At 44.7% G+C, this 15263-nt stretch overlaps 1 protein-coding gene across 1 annotated transcript in view; it reads left to right on the top strand.

Moving 5' to 3' along the window:
* The first annotated feature begins 819 nt into the window (after window positions 1-819).
* The window catches only part of Mosmo (modulator of smoothened), a 70505-nt gene continuing 56061 nt past the window's right edge, over window positions 820-15263 (top strand). The window contains exon 1 of the mRNA XM_090357825.1: window positions 820-925. Within this exon, the coding sequence (XP_090213951.1) occupies window positions 820-925 (106 nt within the window). The remainder of the gene's footprint in view (window positions 926-15263) is intronic.

Below are 15263 nucleotides of genomic sequence, written 5' to 3' on the forward strand. Positions count from 1 at the left end.
CTTGAACTCCAGGGCCTAGGAGCTGTCTCCAGGCTTTTTCATGCAAGCCTGGTGCTCTACCCCTTGAGCCACACCTCCACTTCTGTGGTTTTGTGGTTAGTTGGAGACCACAGTCTCATGGTTTTCTTGCCCATTCTGGCTTCGAACCACAATCCTCAGATCTCAGCCTCCAGAGTCGCTAGGATTCCAGACAGGAGCCGGCAAAAGGATTTCTGCATTACAGCTTGGAATGGGAAGACCCAGGGGTGTCCCAGCGCGTTCCTGGCTCTCCCCCACGCCGGGATCGTGAGCACCAAATGTCCCCATGGTGGGTGTCAGGGCTGCTTCCTCCGTGGGGCCGCCCCGAGGTGACGGGGCGCAGGGCAGGCACCCGGCTGGCTCCCTCTGCAGTGTCCCTGTCCCGGAGGCAGGCCGTCGGTCACACACTCGAGAGGCGCGGGGCAGGATCCGGGCAACGTCGGGGCTGGTGGAGGCGGGAAGCCAGCGCGGATTCGGGAAGGCGGCGAGGTGGCCGCGAGCAGGAGCCGGAGCCTGAGCACCGCGGGTCGCACCCGCCGGCGCCGCAGCTTCACTTCCGGGTGAGATTGCGGGCGGGCCAAACAGTTCCGGGGCGGGCGGCGGCAGCGGCGGCGGCGGCGGCGGCTGGTCCCGGGGCGCGCGCGGAGAGCGCGAGCGGCGCGTGGGGGCCTGAGGGGGGCTCGAGGCGGCGGCGGCGGCGGCGGCGCGGGTGCTCCGGGCCCCGGCGACGGCCCATGGGGCGGGAGGCGTGAGGCCCGCGGCCTGCCCGGGGCTCGGGGGGTGGGGGGACGGGGCGGGGAGATGGATAAACTGACCATCATCTCAGGATGTCTCTTTCTGGCCGCCGATATCTTCGCCATCGCCAGCATCGCCAACCCGGACTGGATCAACACCGGGGAGTCCGCGGGTGAGCGGCGGCCGCGCGGGGCGGGCCCGGGAGGGAGGGACGGGACGCGCGACCTCGGGGCGGCGGTGTCCGCGGGACCCCCCGGCGTGGGCCGGGCCTGGGATTCGGGACCCTCCCGAACTGCGAGGAGACTGCGGGGCCTGGGTACCCCGGGGTGTGCGGAGACCCCCGGCCTGGGTACCCCGGGGTGTGCGGAGACCCCCGGGCTGTGTGGAGACCCCCGGCCTGGGTACCCCGGGGTGTGCGGAGACCCCCGGCCTGGGTATCCCGGGGTGTGCGGAGACCCCCGGCCTGGGTGCCCGGAGCTGTGTGGAGACCCCCGGCCTGGGTGCCCGGAGCTGTGTGGAGACCCCCGGCCTGGGTGCCCGGAGCTGTGTGGAGACTCCTGGGCCCGGGATCCCTGGGTTGTGCGGAAACTTCTAGGCCTTGGGTACCCCGAGGTGTGCGGAGACCCGAGTCCGGAGCCCCAGTCCTTGTGGAAATACCTGGGCCCAGGACACCCGGGTGTGCGGAGACCCTTGGGTCCCGGGACTCCCGGGCCGTGTGGAGAACCCCGGGATCTGCAGAGACACCCCCACCTCCCGCGCCCAGATCCGGACCCGGGACCCCCAGCTTGTACGGAGATCTGGGTCCCCCCCCCCCCCGTCCGCCAGTGTGGAGACTCTGGGGAGGAGACGAGGGCAGCCGGCCGCCCTGAGGGACTGCGAAGGAACCAGCTTCGTTTTGGATTTTATAAGGGAAAAAACAGGGTCGGGGGACTGGAGGAAACCCATTTGGAGGAATCTAGAAAGCAGGCGGAGAGGCTGCAGCTTGGAATGGGAAGACCCAGGGGTGTCCCAGCGCCGACCCGAGGAGGCCGAGTTTTGAAGGTTGATATGGGGGAGCCGAGTTGGGGTGCGGAGGAATCGGAGCCTTCAGCTTATCTAACTCTGCATGCTAAGCAGTGTTGGAAATGCTTGTGTCTTCCAATTTTCCCTTTGGAGTGTCTGTGGTTATAATTTTGCTTTTATTTTAGGCCCGGGAGCTATGATAATATTAATAATAAACTTGATTTTATGGAGCATCTTTCATTCCAGTGTATCACCTTCTCCAAAAAAAAAAAAAAAAAGAAAGAAATCCGCTGTGGAGATCTTAATAGTAGTTAGAAAATTAAATAACACATTAGAGTCGCAGGCAGCTCAGCAATAGCGCCTGCCTGCCTCCGAGCTGTAGGCAAAGGGAAGGCGAGGTGGTTCCCGTCCCCATCCCCCCCAAAAGAGGCGGTGTCTTTCAGAAGGGTATCCCAGGCCACCCCCCCCCCCCAAAAAAATAGGAGGCGTCTTTCCCAGGCGAGGGTACCCGAGGCGACTTTGCCCCAGTTGGGGCCATTGCTTCTCCCTCTTCTCTTCCTCCTGTCTCTCATCCAGACCTGAGAGACCAAACCTTTAATTAATGTAAACTAGGCTGTCAGGAGAGTGCCTCAGAATTAAGGAAGGATTGTGCCTTATTAACTGCGGTTAGTTGTAGTTAGTGAGGGGTGGGAATGAATAATTGGCTATAAAATGGATCACTATGCTGACAAACTTCTTAAGGATTACTTGTGGTTCTCTATTTATCCTGCAATATTTTTAGCCCTTAGAGAAGGGAGAAAAAAATGAGCTGGGACATTTGTTGCCTCCTCCTTCCCTCCCTCCTTCCCTTCTTTCACTCCCCCAGTAGACCTAGTAACACAAAATCATGCTGTCATATTTAGGGGTTATTAAGATAACACTAAGGAATTCTGCTACTTTTCTTGCACATTACATTTAGCAGAGCTAAGTAAAGCATCAAAGAAAGTGTCAGGGTGATTTTAGAATTAGTGATAGTGTGAGGCTTTGTTTCTGAATGCATTGATGATTCCAGACACCTTATGCATTTATATGTGTGATGTCCAGCTCACAACTTGTGTTTTTATTCTAGTTATATTGGTAATGACTCCTTTTATGAAATGTTCTTTTGAGTGTGGTTTAGTGGTAAAGTGCTTGCTTAGCATGCATGAAGCCCTGGGTTCAATTCCTCAGCACCACACAAACAGAAAAAGCCAGAGTATCACTGTGTCTCAAGTGGTAGAGCACTAGCCTTGAGCAACAGAAGCCCAGGGACAGTGCCCAGGCCCTGAGTTCAAGCCCCAGGAATGGGAGAGGAAGAAAGATGTTCTGTTGGGCGCCTCTCTCTCTCTCTCTCTCTCTCTCTCTCTCTCTCTCTCTCTCTCTCTCTCTCTCTCTCTCTCTCTTTCTCTCTCTCTCTCTCTCTCTCTCTCTTTCTTTCTCTTCTCTCTCTCTCTCTCTCTCTCTCTCTCTCTCTCTCTCTCTCTCTCTCTCACACACACACACACACACACACACACGCCAGTCTTAGAACTTGAACTCAGGGCCTGAGCACTATCCTTGGACTTTCTCAAGGCTAGAGCTCTACCACTTGAGCCTCAGCACCTTCTGGCTTTTTTCTATGTATGTGGTACTGAAGAATCAAACCCAGATCTTCATGCATGCTAGGCAAGCACTCTACCACTAGGCCAAACTCCCTGCTGCTTTGGGTACTTTCATAGTTACTGAACAAAGGAGTTTACTGTTCCACTACAGGTATCTTTTGCAAATTAGAACCTGAATACACACACTCAAGGTCTAGGGTACATATAATTGAGAGAGGACAGAATGACTTATGGCGAGGGGGGGGGGAGGGAATGGTGTGACATTTCTGAGAAGGTGGAAAGGAGAAGCTGTGTCCCCCCCACTTTTTTTTTCCTTTGACTGGTTCTAGGGCTTGAACTCAGGTCCTGGGCCCTGTCCTTGAGCTGCTTCTGCTCCAGGCTAGCATTCTACCACTTGACCACAGGTCCACTCTGGCTTTTCTTGGTAGTTAATTGGAGAATTGGAGATAAGTCTCATGGGTCTTCGTACCTGAGAGTAGTTTTGAATTGCTATCCTCAGATCTCAGCCTTATGAGTAGTTGGGATTCGGGCATGAGCCACCAGAGTTCTTCACATTTGAAGGCAAAGTCATTAGCTGTAAATTGCTGTGGACAGGGGAGAGTCAGCAGTGCATTGTTTGAAGAAATAGAAAAGCCAGCATTGCAGCGGCCACCCAGCACAGTAGGATTGTGTAGCAGCATCAAAGCCTTGTGAACCCACAATGTGACAACCTATCTGTCCTATTGGCCATCTCTGTTACTGCTCAGCTACTTTGCAACAAGTGTAGCTAAGTAGGTGACTTCTAGATGTCCTTGGAAATAAGGAAACATCAAGGGTACTAATGTGGCCAGGCACACAGTGGCTCATGCTAGTAATCTTAGCTGTTCAGGAGGCTGAGATTTGAGGATTGCAGTTCAGAGCTAGTCCAGGCACTAACGTCCATGAGACTTTAACCACTAGAAAACAGGAAGTGGCACTGTGGCTCAAGGGGTAGGGCCGTAGCTTTGAGCTGAAGAGCTCAGGGACAACGCCCAGACCAAGAATTCAAGTCCCACGACCAATAAATAAATGAATAAATAAAAATGGAGTACTAATGAGAAAGCCAGTAAAAGGTTTCATCTGGGTTAGGTTTTTTTCACCTTCATGCAAAAAGTGACAGCAGCCAAGGCCTTGAGCGTATTGGCCAGAGTATCTTTGTGTGATAAGAGCTGATGGTTTGGTAGAGTAGCAGATAGCACAGTGGTCAGTGGAGTTGTGAACATGGTAACACAGTCAACTTGCTGAACTGAGTGGGAGTGAGAGTCCTTGCGATAGCAATATGATATGGCCAGGGGCTATGGCCTCAAAGCCCAAAGCAACTGTGAGAGTGGGTATGTAGCCCAGTTCCTGTTTCTTTAGCTATCCCAAGTTGCCTATTAGTTAAAATATTATTTGGCTAAAAAGAGGATAAATAGGCAACCCTAGGAGCAGTAGGAAAAATGTAAAAACTGTTTCCTTGTTGGAGAGTGGGTGGACTTGGACTTTTTCTGCTTAAGACTGGTACTGGCTTTTTGATGGTCAATTGAAGATAAGAGTCTTACAGCCTTTTCTGCCAGCCTGGTTTAAAATCTATCTTAGATCTGCAGATTCATGAATAGCTAGGATTGCAGGTGTGAGTTTAAGAAATGGTGTTTGGCTTAAAAAATAAAATCTATAGCTAGGTGCTGATGGCTCAAGCCTGTAATCCTAGCAACTCAGGAGGCTGAGATCTGAGGATCGAGGTTCAGAGCCAATGGGAACACAAAGACCGTGAGACTCTTATCTCCAAATAACCACCAGAAAATCAGAAGTGGTATCGAGGCTCAAGTGTTAGAGTGCTAACTGTGAGCTGAAGAGCTCAGGTACAGCTCTCAGGCTCAGAGTTCAAGCCCCCCCCACCAATGACCAAATAAATATCCAATCTCCATTTCTTACCTTAAATAATAGACTTGCTGAAGATTAAACTGAGAATTAGAGATACAGATCCTAAGAAGAATATTTACTTAGCTCCTGCCAAGCCTGGAGTTCAGTCTCCAGCACGTCTGTAAAACAAAAACCTAAAAATCCAAAACTAACCCTTTCCAATGGTCACTGGTGCCTTGAGCTACAATAAGTCTCTTAAGACTGTACTTGAACTTGGTCTTGCTTGCTGTATTCCACGGAAGCACACATATACAGTCTTCAGCTTAAAAAAAAAATATGAAGAGGTACATCTTCCAAACCAGTGAAGTAGTAAGAAGGCCAAATAAGACTTCAGAGGTAAGAGGAATAGCTTTATTCCAGTGTTCACATAAAAGGGACTTTACCAGGAAGCAAAAAGTTAACATGTTTCCTTCGGTGCAATACATTAAGTCTGTATTTTATCATAATTTAAAACATGGATTTCAGACCAGGAGCTGATGACTCATGCCTGAATTCTAGCTACTTAGGAGGCTGAAGTCTGAGGATTGTGGTTCAAAGCCAGCCTGGGCAGGAAAGTCTGTGAGATTCTGTTTCCAATTAACCATATATATATATATATATATATATATATATATATATATATATATATATATGAATTGATATGTAGTTCACTCCTGTAATCCTAGCTACTCAGGTGGCTGAGAATCAAGGTTCAAAGCCAGCCTGGGCACAGAGTCTCAGCTCAGAGACTGTTATCTCCAAATGGGAAAATGGGAAGTGGGGCTTGGCTTAAGGAAAGGGTGGTAGCCTTGAGCCGAAGTGCTGAGGGATAATGTTCAGGCCGAGTTCAAGTCCCATGACCCACAAAAATAAATAAATAAATTGAGATGTAGCTCCAATGGTAGAGTGTTAGTCTTGAGCAAAAACCAAAGTTCAGCAGTAGTACCGAGGTCCAGAGTTGAAGCTCCAGGACCTGCACAAAACAAAACAACCCCCCCCCCCCCGCCTACCCCCCCCCCCCCAAAAAAAAAAACCATAGCTGTGAACTACTACAGGAAAGTTTTGGGATTAAGATCCAAACTTTTGTCACATAGTAACTTTTCCCTTGCCTCTCTGTATGTCTGTTTTCTCTGCTGAAAATTAGGGCTGATAATAATAGCCATGTTAATGACGGTGCGATGACTGAGTTGTTCCATGGGAAACATTTAGAACAGTGCCCTGAGCACGTAGTAAATGTTCAATTAAAGTTAGAAATCATTATTGCTGTTCTGATTTATAAGCCCAAAGTCAGAATCCCAGTTTTCGCCATGAAAGCCCTGACCTTGTTATTATGAGAATGACGGGTCTTTATTAGATGTTCTTAGAAATCAGAAAAGCATCAAGAACAGCACACATGGGCCTAGAACAAGTTAAATGTCCCCCCTGGTGGCTTTGCACTTTCTCCATCCTTTCAACATTGTTTCTCTTCAGTCTCTCTGCTCTAATCTCTGTTGGTCTCAGCTTCTTCTTGAGCTACCCTGGAAAGCAATGTAATGTCAAACCACAAAACCTGAATAGAATAGCTTCCTTCAATTACAACGGATAAACTATATGACAAACCCTATTTAAACTGGCAGATTTGTTCATCTCTGCTCTATTGGTCCAGATACTAAGTCTGTTCCTTGTATTTTCACCTGTGTGTGATGACATTCACTGCGCTGTTGTAGGAGCTTGTAGATTATGCACAACTTTTGCAGATATAATGGAACTGAGAGCTGATATATACATGGAGAAAGTACAGGGAGGAAAATAGTGATTCTTAACCATGAAAACTCCTAATGACAGAATAATGTCAAAATTAAACTATAGTGGCAGAAGTTTGTAACTTTTCTATGTTGAGATCACCTTTCTACTGTGCACTGAAGCTTGCCACTAGTATTCATTGTCTTTCATTTTTATGTAGTGCTCTGTAGGTTTTGAAGCATTTGACTTTCATTGCTCGATTTGATTGCTTTGGCTTTTTATATTTGGCGGATACAGAATAGTCAGGAAATGTTTTCTGCACATTTCAGTGGTTGACACAAGTTCCAATATGGCAAAGGCAAAGCTCACTTCAAGAAAACTTTTCTGGGCTGGGAAGGTGGGAGTGGGGGGAAGGGGGGCAGCTGCTGTAGCTCACTGGTATGGCTCTTGCTTAGCATGTGCAAATTTATTTGATTGCCAGCATTGAATAAAAGTAAAACTTCATTGATCTACTTCTTATACCTTACTTACGCATAATTTTATCTTCAATAAGGTTTAAATTCTTCACTGGCTGACATTTTTGCCAGAAAGGAGTTTCAGATTTCCGTCTTAAAGTTACATGCTTTGCTCCGCCTTCTCTCCCTCTCTCCCTCTCTCTTGCTTCCTTCTTTTCTCCCTCCCATCCTCCCTCCCTTCCTTCCTTTTTGGTTGTACTGAAATGAACTCAGGGTCTCACACCTGAATAGCTTGCTTACTCAAATGGCGTTTTCTACTATTTGACCCAGACTTCCAGCTTGACTTTTTGCTAGTTTTTTGGAGATGGAATTTTACAGGCTTTAATTGGACAAGACTGGCTTCAAACTTGATCACTTACAGATTTCTGGTGGCTTAATTGTAGGTAAGAGTCGCATGGACTTTCCTGCCCAGGCTGGCTTTGAACCTGGATCGTCAGCTCTCAGCCTCTTGAATAGCTAGGATTACAGTGTTTAAAGGGATCCATACTTCTTCATCTTAGGGAACGGAAGGCTTGGTTGACCTCAAATGCAATCCTCCTACCCCTGCCTTCTGAGTACTAGGATTATAGCCATGCATTACCATGCCCAGCTTCATTCCTGCTTCTGTTTTTGAATTAACAGAGGGGGGAATATAATAGGGACTAAAGTAGTATTTTATAAATACTACTTTATTATATAAGGAGGATATTAAAGAATGTAACTTATATTTAGGAGCAAGTAGCTTCCTCTTAGTGGACCTCAAAATTGACCAGACTTAACTCCTCAGTCTCAAGCAGAACGAGGGCACCTGTGCCTGTAAGGTGTGTGGTGTGAAAGATAAGGGGGCTCAGGGCTCCCACAAACAAGAAGTTAGACTGAGGATGCCCAGTATTTTCTCCTAAACTGCTAGCCAAATGAAGTCATTCCTGAAAGGAGAAACTCAGTGGGAAGTACAGGTAAGCTGACAGTATTATGTTAACAGGATTCTTCTTCCTGCCCTCCCATAATCCGTTAAAGAGAGAAAAACCAAGAATGGGGAGAAAGACCTACCTCTTTAAATCCAGGTGTCTGACCCTTTCTGAAGAAGAACTTTCAGTCTCAAGTCTAAAGATGGCAGGAAGTCAAAGGCCATTGGAATGGGATTCTGCTTTCTCCTGTCCACAGGAAGTCCACCTCATATAGGTATTTGTGGCGCTTCCTTCCACAAGCTGGGGATGCTTTGTTTAAGACATTAACATTACACCTAGCCAAGTAGATTCATGTATTACATACTGGGCTGTTATTAAGCTACGAAGCCCTTCCTCTGGGCTGTTGATCCTGCCCTTTGGCAGGAAGGAACTTTTAACATCTTGTTAAAGGAACCAACCAAGTGACCTAGATCTGGGCGGTGTTAATCACTGGGGGTTGACTTGTAAAGGACAGAATTTGATTCCTAAGAGGACAGAAATGTTGGCATTGTGTTCTCTAATTTAGAAAGCATCAATACAATGTCTTCATTGGCCCTTTGAGCCCTTTTCCAGTATAATTCTTTTTCTTAACATCTTTATTAGGTTAGAATTCACATACCATAAAATGTACCCATTTAAGAATATACAATTCAGTGGGTTTTAGTGTATTCACAGAGTTGTATACTACCCTGTGATAGTCAATTTTAGAATATTTTTATTATTGCACAAATCAGCCTCACATGTCTTAGCCCTTACCCTTAACCTTCTCAACCAACCTACCTCCCTCCCTCCCTCCCTCTCTCCCTTTCTCCCTCCCTCCCTCTCTCCCTCCCTCCCTCTCTCCTCTTTTCCTCTATCTCTCTCCCTCCCTGTCTCCATGTCTCTTTTTCCAGTCTTGGTCTCAAACTCAGGGCCTGGGTACTGTCCTTGAGCTTTCTCAAGGCTAGCACTTGACCTCTTGAGCCGCAGCACCACTTCTGGCTTTTTTTGTGTATGTGGTAGTAAGAAATTGATCCCGGGGATTTGTGCATTCTAGACAAGCACTCTACCACTAGGCCATACTCTTGGCATCAACCGATCTTTCTATCTGTATGTTTTCCTGTTCTAAGGTTTTCTGCTCTAGATAATTAATATAAAAAGGAATATACAATTTTGCCACTGGTTTCTTTCTCAGCATAATGTTTATATAGTTCTTCCATAATTAGGACATGTATTTGTGCTGCTGAATAATATTCCCTTATGTGAACAGACTACATTTTATTTATTCACTTACTGGATTTTTGAGCTTGCTTGCTTGCTTGCTTGCTTGCTTTTATTTTTTGCCAATCCTGGGGCTTGAACTCAGGGACTGGGTGCTGTCCTTGATCTTCTTTTGCTCAAGACTAGCACTTTACCACTTGAGCCACAGCACCACTTCTGGCTTTTTCTGTTTATGTGGTACTGAGAAATTGAACCGAGGGCTTCATGCATGCTAGGCAAGCATTTTAGCAATAAGCACATTCCCCACCCTATTTTTCTTTTAAGAATAAAACTCTATAATGGTAAAGTGGTATATTTATTTGGTAGTACTGGGGATTGAACTCAGGGCCTCAGGCCTGCTAGGAAGGAGCTCTACCAACTAAGCCACGGTCCTAGTCTTTTTGATTTTAGCTTTTCAGCTAGATAGTATCTTGTACTTTAACCTGGAACTATCCTCAGATTGAATAGCTGTAATTACAGGCAAGTATGAAAATGCCCAGCTTGAGTTTTTAATTTTTTTCTTTTTGTTCAGTTGTAGGCTTGAACTCAGGCGTGGGCACTGTTTCTGGGAACTTGTTTGCTCAAAGCTAGCAGCGCTCTGTGACTTTGAGCTGGAGCTTCACTTCTAGTTTTCTAGTGGTTAATAGGAGGGTAAAAGTCTCATGGACTTTTCTGCTCAGTTGGCTTTGAACCATGATCTTCACATTTCGGCCTCCAGGATTATCTGCCTGGTCCAATGGACCCATTTATCTTAGCTTGTTTTGTTTTGTTTTGTTTTTTTTGCCAGTCCTGGGCTTGGGCTCAGGGCCTGAGCACTGTCCTTGGATTTTCTCAAGACTAGCACTCTACCACTTGAGCCTCAGCACCACTTCTGGCTATTTTCTATGTATGTGGTACCGAGGAATCGAACCCGGGTCTTCATGCATGCTAGGCAAGCACTCTACCACTAGGCCAAACTCCCAGCCCCTTAGCTTGTTTTTGAGGTAGTGTTTTTACTAACTTTTGCTTGTGCTGACCTCTAACCACAGATCTTACTATCTGAGAAACTTGATTTGACTTTTGAAAAAAAGTTGTATTAGCTAGACACTGGTAGTGTGCGCCTAGGATTACAGAATCTTAGGTACTCAGGAGGCTGAGATCTGAGGATTGTAATTTTAAAGCCTGCCCAGGTAGAAAACTCTATGAGACTCTTATCTTCAGTAGACGATTCAGAAAAAGCCATAAATGGCCCTGTGACTCCAGTGGTAGAGTGTTAGCCTTGAGTAAAGAGGGTCAGCGACAGGGCCCAGAAAAAAAAAAAAGTTATCAATGTTTATTTCAGCAGATCAAGAAATAAGAACCTGTTTCTAAAATACTAGCCTGATAATGCACATATATGAGTCCTTTCCTGTTTAGCTTAGTATGTCTGGAAATGGTCATTTTTTTAGCCCCATCCTGAGAAGTACTGAGTCTGTACTGGAGTTTCAGTAGTAAATGGTTCAGGGGAATTTAAACTCAGACCTATCTAGATAACATTTTTGGATTCTCATTGTAGTAGATTTTAGGCATATAACTTGATTTTTTCAGCTATAAAATAAAGATGTCATATGGACCTTAAAGATGATTGCAGAGGGGCCGGGAGTTTGGCCTAGTGGTTAAAGTGCTTGCCTAGCATGCATGAAGACCCGGGTTCGATTCCTCGGTACCACATAGATAGAAAAAAGCCGGAAGTGGTGCTGAGGCTCAAGTGGTAGAGCTCTAGCCTTGAGAAAGTCCAAGGACAGTGCTCAGGCCCTGAGCTCAAGCCCAGGACTGGTAAAAAAAAAAAATGATTGCAGAGTAATCAAATATAGTATATGAGGAATTAGCATGTTGTCTGTGCATAGTTAATGCCTGAGTGTTAATTATAATTGTCACTACTTCTTAATAATCTCTAGTACTATTACAAAAGACCAAAACATGCATTTTTCTGTGTTTCTTTTTTGTATTGTCTGTGTTATTTATTCACTTAATGCCCTGCCTTGTTTGAAAAAGAAATTTAAGGCAACATGGTGAGTCTGTAGTTGAATATTCCTGAAACCCAGCTGGGTCCAATCTGGGCAGAGAGAGTGCACAGTCAGTTGCAGTAGTAATATAACTTAATGGGACACATGTAACTACCAAGCCTAAGGAGTGCATCGGGTTTATGTTTCTGGAACAGATTGAAGAGGTTTTCTAAGTGAAAGGCAGTCAAGCATGATGGGAAGGGTACACAGGTTTGGGGCATACCAGCATATAGTTAAGTCCTGGTTTCACTGGTAACCATGACATTGATCTTTCATATGCTGCAGTTGAGTGCTTTTTGTAATAAAAATAACATTAATCAGGGCCGGGAGTTTGGCCTAGTGGTAGAGTGCTTGCCTAGCATGCACGAAGACCCGGGTTCAGCTCCTCGGCACCACATACATAGAAAAAAGCTGGAAGTGGCGCTGAGGCTTAAGTGGTAGAGCTCTAGCCTTGAGAAAGTGCAAGGACAGTGCTCAGGCCCTGAGCTCAAGCCCAGGACTGGGAAAAAAAAAAAAAAAAAAAAAAAAAAACATTATTCAGGCCTGATTAATACTCTTTCCGCACAAAGTAAGTTATAAAACAACAGTTAAAGCTTCCAAGTACCGTTGAAGTGTTGACTCAACTTATTTTATCTCTAAGACTGAAAGTAAGCATGAAATATCTGAAACAAGTTTTTGTTTTTCTTTCTCCCATCCCTTTCTTCCTCTGCTTTCCTCTCTTCTATTCTGGTTTTATTCAGATAGGTCTTACTATGTGGCCAGGCCTGCCTTAAACTAGATCTTTCTGCCTCACCCACTTTCTTCTTCTCTGTCTCCCTGTGAGTTCTGGGATTACAGGCATGCACTACCACATACGCCAGAGATAAATTCTTTCTTTATAGAAATACTGCAAACAGAATAACTGAAAAATAGTTTATGGCATGAAATTTCTTTTACAGCTTCACAGTTGCTAGATCTCAACCCATCTTTTATAATTTTTGTAAGAGAAATTTAGGCACCTAATGAAATGTTGCTGATTCTGAAATTGTAATTGTTGAATTATTCATAATTCAACCTGAATGGATAATTATTTGCAAACGGATATTATTTCATACTCTCTCCTACCAACTTCAGAGATCAGCTTTAGTGTACAGGATTAATTTCATATTTACAGTGTTTCCTGCTGGTGATGGTTATATAAGCAGGACATTTCTTTTTTGTCCAAATATTTTATTTTCAAGTTTTGAAGCTATTTACTTATTTTTAATACTTTCTAGAATTTCTCATGCACCTAAGCAGCTAGCTCTTCACGAAGTTTGATAAATGTAAAACGTGTTCTACTTAGTAGCACCAGGTTAGGAGTGATGGTTCTTCCTAAATTTTTTAAAATTTTAATTTATTATTTTTTGTTGTTGTTGTTGATCATGGGGTTTGAACTCAGGGTCTAGGCACTGTCCCTGAGCTTTTTTAAAAAATTTATTATAGTGATGTATAAAGGGGTTATAGTTATATTTGTAAGGTAGTGGGTACATTACTTCTTTTGAACATTGTTACCCCTTCCTATGGTTTTCTCCTTCTTTCCCTCCCCTGACCCCTCCCAAGTTGTAGAGTTCATTTCCAATATATTGTCTCATGAATATCTCTGTTACACTGGTTCATCCTTTGTCCTTTGCCTCATCATCTTGTTTCCCTTTCCCTTCCTTGATTCAATAAGCAAATAAATGTATATACAATATACCAGGTACTAAAGTCAGATACAGCAGCAACAGAGGATAAACCATTGCGGGGGGTGGGGGAGAAAAAAAAGAATAAATAAATAAGTTCACATAGAACATTAAAAACAATAACCACAAGAAAAAAATCTCTTGTTTACTTATCCTGGAGTTCATTTCACTTAGCCTCATCCTTTTTGGCTATGTGTACATAGCTTTTGAGCTGTTGTGCTCCTCAGCTAGGAAATTCCTAGACACATAGTAATTATTACAAACAAGGGAAACCATTGAGCCTATGTTTCTTTGGGTCTGGCTTACTTAATATAATTTTTTCCAAGTCTTTCCATTTTCTTATAAATGGAGCAATGGTATTCTTTCTGGTGGCAGCGTAGAATTCCATTGTGTATATATACCACATCTTTTTGATCCATTCATCTATTAAGGTGCATCTGGATTGGTTCTGTATCTCAGCTATGGTGAATAATGCTGCAGTGAACATGGTTGTGCTGATAGGTTTAGTATGGCCTGGACATTTGGGTAAATGCCCAAGAGTGGGATTGCTGGGTGATAGGGGAGCTCTGTGTTTAGTGTTTCCAGGAACTACCATGCTGCTTTCCAGAGTGGTTGAACAAGTTTACACTCCCAGCAACAGTGTAGTAGTGATCCCTTCTGTCTACATCCCCACCAGCATCTGTTGTTATTAGATTTTTTGATCATGGCCATTCTAACTGGGATGAGATAAAATCCTGAGCTTTTTTTGCTCAAGGCCAGCACTCTATCACTTAAAACACAGCTCCACTTCTGGTTTTCTGGTGGTTAATTGGACAGAAAAGTCTTATAGGCTTTTCTGGCTGAGCTGGCTTTGAACCTTGATCCTCAGATCTCAGGCTCCTGAGTAGGATTACAGGTGTGATCCATCACCAGCAGGAGTGGTGGTGATTTCATTCTGACCATAGAGGGCACTAGATGTGCCCAGACAGCAAAGCCATGCTCCAGTAATGTACCTAGGTACTCTATAGCATATGTTGTCACTGACTGCAAATTGCACAGAGAGTCCTAACCAGGATTCATTGAGCAAGTAGGATGTAATCTCTCTTGGGATTTGTTGCTTCAGAATGGACAGTAAAGGATATGTGGGTTTGAGCATGGCTACTAGTAACATACATGTTTGTGTGAATGTTCCAGCCAGCATGCAGTCTGCTTAATAAAGCTCCAGTGTTAATATTGTAGTTCAGTTTTGAAGTAAACCAACGCTACTTTAAATCATTGCTTTAATTCATTGATTTTTTTAATTATAAAAAGGCTACATTTTTTAATGTGCCTCTACTAGTCTTAGACTATAAATAAAATGTCACATTTGGCATTTTGACACTTGCCATTGTGTATATTGAGCAAATGGCAGCTGTTCACTTTTAATATAGATCTGTACAATCAGGGATCATATCCTATGATACTTGGGACTAAAGAGGAGTAAAAAAAATGCAATTAAGTGAATCAAGTAGGAAAACAGAAGAGCAAAATTTCACTAGTTCTTCTTTGCAAAACAACAGATTATTTACCTGGAATATTAGTGTTTCTGCATTCAACTGTGATGATACAAAAACAGACAAGTCCTGTTCAGATCAGTTCTAACCAGCTCACTATCTTTTTTTTTTTTTTTCTGTCAGTCATAGGACTTGAACTCTGGGCCTGGATACTGTCCCTGAGCTCTTCAGCACAAGGCTATTGCCCTACCCCTTGAGTGACAGTGCTACTTCCTATTTTCTAGTGATTAACTGGAGATAAGAGTCTCACAGTCTTTAGTGTCCAGGCTGGCTTTGAGCCTTGATCCTCAGATCTCAGCCTCCTGAGTAGCTAGGGTTACAGGCATGAG

The sequence above is a fragment of the Megascapheus bottae genome, chromosome 25 (assembly GCF_031878675.1).
Source record: "Megascapheus bottae isolate mThoBot1 chromosome 25, mThoBot2.hap1, whole genome shotgun sequence".
In the NCBI taxonomy this organism is placed as follows: domain Eukaryota; kingdom Metazoa; phylum Chordata; class Mammalia; order Rodentia; family Geomyidae; genus Megascapheus; species Megascapheus bottae.